Raw genomic sequence first — 7,987 nt, forward strand, 5'->3', positions numbered from 1 at the left:
GAGTCTGAGTGAACTCCGGGAGTTGGTGATGGACAGGGAGGCCTGGTGTGCTGCGCTTCATGGGGTCGCAAAGAGTCAGACACGACTGAGCGACTGATCTGATCTGATACTACTTTGTTAAAATTTAAAAAAAATTAAATAAACCCATCATCAATTCTAAAATCATAGAAAGGCTGATTTTGTAATTACTATCTGAACATTGGTATCAGAAAAGCAACCTCCATGGCACCTTAATAGTATTATCAGGGTGATTTTTATTACCAATTGTTCAATACTGTATTTTAGCTAAAAATTATGGAAGAAAATAAATCAGAAAAATATAAACAAAAATTATTCCAAAGAAAAACAAAGGAATCTTATAGTATTTTCTCAGTTAACTAAGGCAGAGAAATTCTGATGAGTCATTTAGTTCTCTAAGGAAACCTCATTTATTAACACAGATATCCTTCATTGAGACATAGCATACAGTTGAACCGGCAGTGAAAAATGTCAAAGCTTACTTCTGAAGGTTTGGCTACATCTTTTTCGTCCACATATTTTGCCCAAGGTCCCAAGAAACCATCAATATTAGATGCATCATTTTCTTTAAATTTTTTCCTCTTTTCTATTTTCTTCTGACCGGTTTCAAACACAGTTAAACCTACATTAAAAAGAAATCACAAATATGGGTATTTCCTAAAGATACACACACACACATATATTTTCATAGATTTATTTAAAACACAAAATAAAAGCTATATGAATCCAGACATATGGACTCATGCTATATATAGAGAGACTCAATCTTCTGGGCAAAGCAGATTTCTACTGCTGCAACTGCAGTATTTTACAAATTCTAATATATGTGAAAAAAAGACTCAGCTATGTAATCCTGCCATGGTACACAATCTTTTTAATTAATCACAGACCTTTATCAGTAGATTTTACCACTTTCTGAAAGAAACAGCAATTTAATAATGTTAAGTAATGGAAAATTTACCTCTGAAAGCAAGAATAAACAAATTTCTAATTTAAAGCCAAATTAGATAAAATTTCATTAATAAGTGTTCCTTGCTTCACTTGCTTCACTATATTATAATGCAACAATATAAAGAAGGTTTCACAAGAATCTGTATTTCTTCCAAGTGAACTCAATCTAAACTGGACCTCTAATATCATAAATCTTAACAGGAAGAAAGAGGATGTTTCTAGTTGGGATTCTCATTTGATCAATAGAAAGTGGCATGCTGTGTGTAGTCATTAAATTGGAAAAAGAAAGGTTTACCAGAGCCATAGTCAAAATTTCACTGTTAACTGAGAATTTAGCTACATAAAGATGTAACTTGTAGAGGTCTAACAAAGAGAAAAACTTACCTATATTAATTCAAATCAGTTTCCTTTAGGCTGTGTTATAACAAAAGGTTGTTAAAATCCTATTTTTACAACAATCTAGCTCATAAACCAAAGGCAGCTTGATCATATAGGCTATAGAGTTACTAAGTGCCCTCATACAAATAGCATATTCTTTTTCTATCCAACATTTTATGTATAAGATTCCAAGGGGCTGATGAGCTTTGTGGCAAGTTAACATTTAGAGTATGATGCTTTGTCTTATAGTAAGTACAAAATGAACACAGGCACAAACATATGTTTTAAAACACATATTCAAACTCAGCTTCAAAGCAACCCTTAAAGGCAATTTCCACAGATATGCACAATGATATTTTTTTCTGCTCTGTTAAAATGGAGCTTTACATTAGTGTTGAGAAATAAATTGCTAAAATTAGTTATACATTCATTTTCATTTCTTAAATGATTTCTACAATGTTGGCACTGTGCCAAGAACTCACCCTCCCTGCCATAGGTATGACTATCTTCCCTACAAGGCTGCACACCTAGTAAGGAGCAAAAGCAAGCTCTACACTAACTATATAAATACATTGCTCTAAACTATATCACTCTACTGTCTCAAGTTTAAAAAAACCAGGAGTTAAATTAAATACTAGTTCTTTCCCTACTTTCCAAAGTCAACTTACAAACAATAAGTATAGTTATGTATATTTGATATTAAATATTTCAAATAAGTTACCTTGATTTTTTTCAGCTTCTTCTACAGAACCAATATACTTAGTAGACACTTGATGATTATCTAATGAAGGGTCCAATGCATAACCTGAAAGGAAAAAAGTACAAATTACTGATTCCATTTTTTTCCCATTTACAATTCATTTTAATTCTATGCACATTTACTCATTTTACATTTTCCTTCCCAAGATGTTGAAAACAGCTTCTTTTGTTTGTCTTCTTGTGACTTTATTTCTTCCTTATTTTCTGAAAGTGTCACAGCTTCTTTTATCATCAAGATGTACATAACAATAATTCTATCAAAAGCAAACCAAATTTTCAATTGTAAAGTTGCCTGTGACAGGCAGCTCAAGATAATTTTAAAGGCCTTCATTGTGTTGGATCTCTCTGAGCTTATCTCCAAAAGAGTTATCACTTTATCACATTCAACTGTCCACTCATACTCTGAGGACCAATTCTTCGTGGGCCATGTTTCTATTCAGAATCATTAACCTGAAGGAACAGGCTAGGAAGCCAAGAAGAAAAGGAAGAATAGGACAAAAGAATTCACACAAACCACTGAGAGACTAAGAACTCAGATAAACACCAAAAATGGGAGCTAAAAACAAAACAGTAGCATAAGTGAGTGGGACGATACAATAAATGAGACTATCTTCTCAGATAAGGAGTAAAGGTGGCTGTGATAAACTAGATAAAATAATACACTTAGATTACAACACTGCTACAACCGTTTAAAAATGGGAAGAAATGTAGGGTTAATGTTTGTTCTGTATCACAGCAGAGTTACAGAGTGATAAGTATGAGACTTGGGTAATGCTGAATTCCTGTGCCATCTCCTTCATGTCTCATGTAACACTAGTACAAGGTCTCAGGAAGGTTTGCTCCCTGGTACTAAGCACATTGGAGAAGGTAACAGAAAGGTCTGTAGCTTTACATTCCATATATAAGAGTGAGAAGAAACAAGTAGATAGGATCTGGAGCTAGACAAGAATTTTTCATGAAAAAATGATAAAACTTTTAAATTAACACAAAGTTATACTTGCTTGTTACCTGGAGGGGAAAAAAAAAAAGGCTGCTAAACCTGAGGTTGGTTAACTTGTTTACTAGTTTAAGTTCAAATAAATGGTTCTCAGTTCTAAGATTTCCATAAGACCATACATTTCTTAGTTTGCAAGAGGCTACTTTTTTACTCCAGGCTGCCTAACATAGTATATCCCACATTCACTTTTTATGTCTTTAACTCACTAAATAGTTAATTCTGTGTCCTAGCCCACTCTCTCGTGATGGAAGAGGCAAAAAAAAAAAAAAAATCAGCTATTTTTCCCCCCCAAATAAGCTATTTCTGAATCTAGGCCTAAAGCCACCTGAATAGCTCTAAATGCTTACTCTTGCTATAGGATAGCTTAAGAAAAGTAGGTATCTGTATGAACTTTGTAGGTATCTGCACTGACTTTTACGTGTTTAAAGATTTAAACTATCTAAGCTATTGCTTAAGGCCCTTCTTTCTAAAGTCTAAAAAAAATATGCAAAATCTTTATAAGTTTGTTTCATTATAGGCTAGGATATAATAAATTCATGATGCAACAGGGTTGATTTTTATGTACTGCACATATATTTTAGGTTTACATGGAATCTCTTATATGTAAGCAATGGGTACAATGCATTTATTTTGTTGGACTGGAAGTGTTATTGAACTCTTTTTGGAGATTTTAGAGGTATACAGTCTTTCGCTATGAATTTTGTCACCTGGCTTGGTGAAATATAATTTAATATATGACAATCTTTTTTACAACCAGTTTCCAATATATTATGGATAAACAACTAAGACTATATGTACTAAACCTCTAAACTAATTCAGTGAATCAGTTTACATCACTCTTTAAAAACTAGAAAAAAAAAGAAACGCTTTCCAATATTAGAATAATTAAGTAAATTGAGATAAAACCAATCAGAGGGTATTACATAGCTCTTAAAAATAATAAGCTTTGAGATTATAAAGTAACACTGAAAAATGCTTATGACAGAATATTGATTTAAAAAAAGCTGCAAAATTTTCAGTTTAGAAGGATTATAGCTTTATAATACAAAATATGTATAATAAAAAAGACTTGGAGGAATAAATTTCACTAAAAGTAGGCATATCAGTATGGTAGGGTTATAGGTAACCTTTTTTCCCTCTTTCCTAAATGTTTAAAATTTATGTCATTTTTTAGCGAAAACAACTATTATTAAAAAGCATCACTGCATACATATTTCACATGATACTACTTTCTTAACTTTTGCGGGGCCCTCCCTTAAAATAATGGAAGTTAATGGCAGATAGGACAGAAAAAGATTACAACTACAACAGGCATAAAAACATTCTCAGTTACTTTGCTTAATCACTCTACCAAAAAGTTCTTCAAAGCAGAAGGTGATCAATGTATCTCTCAACCTACACATGTAGATTATAGGAAGAGAAAGAAAACGCACCAGCAAATATGAACAAATCTGATATAAGTGACCAGACTTCTGTTCTGTAGAACCAACAACAAGGACAATATTATAAAGACCATCTTCTTTCAGAGGGGATTCCCAGCTTTGTATACACGTTAACTTGTAGCCATTCCATTTCTTGATATCCCTCAGTAATCAACAGAAAACTTTTCAGAGAGAAGATTTGAGAAAGAGAGTGAAGTCAACCAGTACATAAAAAAATTAAAATATAACTCTTAAGACTCTCTCCCTCTTTAGTTGCTAAGTCCTGTCCAACTCTTGCGACCCTATGGACTGCAGCCTGCCAGGCTCCTCTGTCCATGGGATTCTCCAGGCAAGAATACTCTTCAGTCTATCCTGTTATTAACCAATTTCAATAGCAATCTGCATATAACAGTCATTCAGTAAGAAGTGCTATCAAAAAGTAGAACAGAAAACATTCTGTTTTTAAGACTGCAGAATATTTCTAGTATTCAGAAATCAGAGCAGGTTTAGAATGACAGCTAAAAACACTAGTGCGCCTTCCCATCTGTATATTTACAGATATGTATAAGAAAACACATTACCCTTTTAAGGCATCCAGATTAATAAATTTAAAAAGCCAGAAGATAAAATTGATTATTACACACACACACACACACACACAATCATTTCTAATAAGGTTTAACTTGAACTCTCTTATCACCTTACCATAAGTGGCAAAAGTTCTTCTTTGCTGTTCAAACATAAAATCATTGATATGGGCTGGTTCAGCATATCCAGAAAGCATATTTCTAGGGGCAGCCATTTGCTGGGTTCTGAAGGGATTTTCTGGTCCAAACTGCAATGTTATGAGGAAAAAAACAATAAAAAAATTCTCAGTAGAATGAGTAGAATTATTGCACAGTGTATTTTCAACTCTAAATTATCAGGGGCCGATTAACCTATTTGCAGACTTGCTCCCCTCACACGATTCAGGACAACCAGTCAGTGGCTTGTTAGCACTGTTTGTCAGCCACTAGCACAGGACAGCAATTAGCTCACTCTATATGCAGCTATTTAAGTTTAAATTAATTAAAATATTCAGTTCTACAGTCATTCTAGCCATATTCAAGAGCCCAACAGCCACATACAATTATTGATTACTACATTTTCACCACTGCAGGAAGTTCTATTTGATAGTGTTGCTCCAGATAATTGAAACTCACTATAGTTTTGTCTAAACCATGATTTGGGGATTTTTGGAGTGGTGATACAATTACAAAAACATATGTTTCTCTGCTACTTGATTATGAGTTTCTCAAAGGTGCAGACTTAGAACCCTCATACTTTCCATACTGTCTGGCATATAGAAAGCACTAATGAAGGAAAGATTAATCAAAGCCTGACTGGGGGAAGAAGACAGGAAATAGACAATAAAAGTAAACTGCTTGAAAAAGTCCTAGGAAAAGACATTACAAATGTAAACACAACTTTTCCACTCTGAAAAGTCACACTATGAATGTCTGAAAGTTACACAAAATAGTGTCATTATTACCTATTTGTTTACAATGTTTTGAGTTCCAGAATGGCTTTCCAAATGTTATTTAATTTGATGTATACACAAATTCCGGAGAAGGCAATGGCACCCCACTCCAGTACTCTTGCCTGGAAAATCCCATGGATGGAGGAGCCTGGTGGGCCGCAGTCCATGGGGTTGCTAAGAGTCGGACACGGACTGAGCGACTTCACTTTCACTTCTCATTTTCATGCATTGGAGAAGGAAATGGCAACCCACTCCAGTGTTCTTGCCTGGAGAATCCCAGGGACGGGGGAGCCTGGTGGGCTACTGTCTATGGGCTTGCACAGAGTCAGACACGACTGAAGCGACTCAGCAGCAGCAGCAGCGTACACAAATTCTGGAACGTTAGAGAGGTATTCTCTTTCTCATGTTAGAAATGAAAAAAAAGTCAAGATGACATATCTTACCTGCCCAGAGTCAATAATTTGCTTAATGCTATTAAAAAAAGTATTAGGAAAATTCAGTTCTTTTCAGTTTTAAAATAAAGAATAAAATGAACTTCCCACTTTGGAAACCATAGAACTATACAGGTCAACTGTTATGATGTTAGAACTGTCATGATGTTAGAAAGATTCTGATGTTAGAACATCTTAGGTCACTACCATGAGAAACCACCTTTTCCATTATATACTTCCAGAGCCATAAATATAAACTACTGACCTTTTCTTAACCAGAATGCTGTGTTCTCTATATATCAACATTATACTATGCACAAAAGTCTGAATTTAAAAGTTAGATTTGCCGTATAATTTTTTCTGCTTTAGAAGAAAATAAATTACTATAATATTCCTTTCTATTGACAGCTTCCATTTCTAGGTTTAAAATGATTCAATCTTAAGATATCTAATTTATAGATAAAGATTTTATTACTATTTATTCTAATTAAAATGTAGGACAGGTCAAGACTTCACAGCCCATATTACTTCTTCCTGTGCTGATAGGTGGAAATGCAGGGGAAAAAAAATTAAGATTGCTGAATGCTGGAAGTTACAGTTAACTTCATTTAGTTATTAAATTTATTACAAAAATAAGAACATTCATTAAATTAAAGATAATGAAACAACTTAAGTTTTCCAGATGATCTAATTGCTATAGCCAGTTAACATCTGCAAAGCGGCATGTGATATTTCTGGGGATAAAAAAATTCTAAAACAATAAAAATCTCCATTGCCCATATCATTACTCCTATCATGTATAATTAATTACCAATCATTACGCTTATAACTTCTGATTTGAAAAAGGAAAGTACATTTCCATAGTCTAATTTTATTAAGATTTTACAAAAAGAGAATAATTCTTCTACAGGTCATACATGTCAAACTGTCCATCTTTTACAAAAAAATTCTCAGTGTTATGAACTATGATTTCCATAAGAATATAGATCCATATATTCCAGTAAAGTATATCTTGTGGTACTATTCTTTTTTTTTTAATCAAACCATTTTATTGAGGGGCTTCAAGGGAGGGTTGAAAAGCTGAAAGGACAATTAGATCTGACGTCCTACTCCTGGCTGGGATATGCCCAGCTTCATAGCCACTGAAAGCTGTGGTGCTATTCTTAACACAGTCTGAAAATTTATATGTGCTTGGACTTAACTTATATGCAGAGTACATCATGAGAAACGCTGGGCTGGAAGAAGCACAAGCTGGAATCAAGATTGCCAGGAGAAATATCAATCACCTCAGATATGCAGATGACACCACCCTTATGGCAGAAAGTGAAGAGGAACTCAAAAGCCTCTTGATGAAAGTGAAAGAGGAGAGTGAAAAAGTTGGCTTAAAGCTCAACATTCAGAAAATTAAGATCACGGCATCTGATCCCATCACTTCATGGGAAATAGAGGGGGAAACAGTGGAAACAGTGTCAGACTTTATTTTCTGGGGCTCCAAAATCACTGCAGATGGTGA

The 7,987-nt window shown here is 34.0% G+C and overlaps 1 protein-coding gene across 1 annotated transcript in view; it reads right to left on the reverse strand.

Moving 5' to 3' along the window:
- Positions 1-7,987, reverse strand: part of CDC40 (cell division cycle 40) — a 49,353-nt gene that overhangs the window by 24,088 nt on the left and 17,278 nt on the right. The window contains exons 3-5 of the mRNA XM_010856617.1: positions 5,230-5,359; positions 2,069-2,152; positions 501-640 (exon numbers count right to left, since the gene is read on the reverse strand). Coding sequence (XP_010854919.1) covers positions 501-640; positions 2,069-2,152; positions 5,230-5,359 — 354 coding nt within the window. The remainder of the gene's footprint in view (positions 1-500; positions 641-2,068; positions 2,153-5,229; positions 5,360-7,987) is intronic.

The sequence above is a fragment of the Bison bison genome, unplaced genomic scaffold, assembly GCF_000754665.1.
Source record: "Bison bison bison isolate TAMUID 2011002044 unplaced genomic scaffold, Bison_UMD1.0 scf7180017864373, whole genome shotgun sequence".
Lineage (NCBI taxonomy): Eukaryota > Metazoa > Chordata > Mammalia > Artiodactyla > Bovidae > Bison > Bison bison.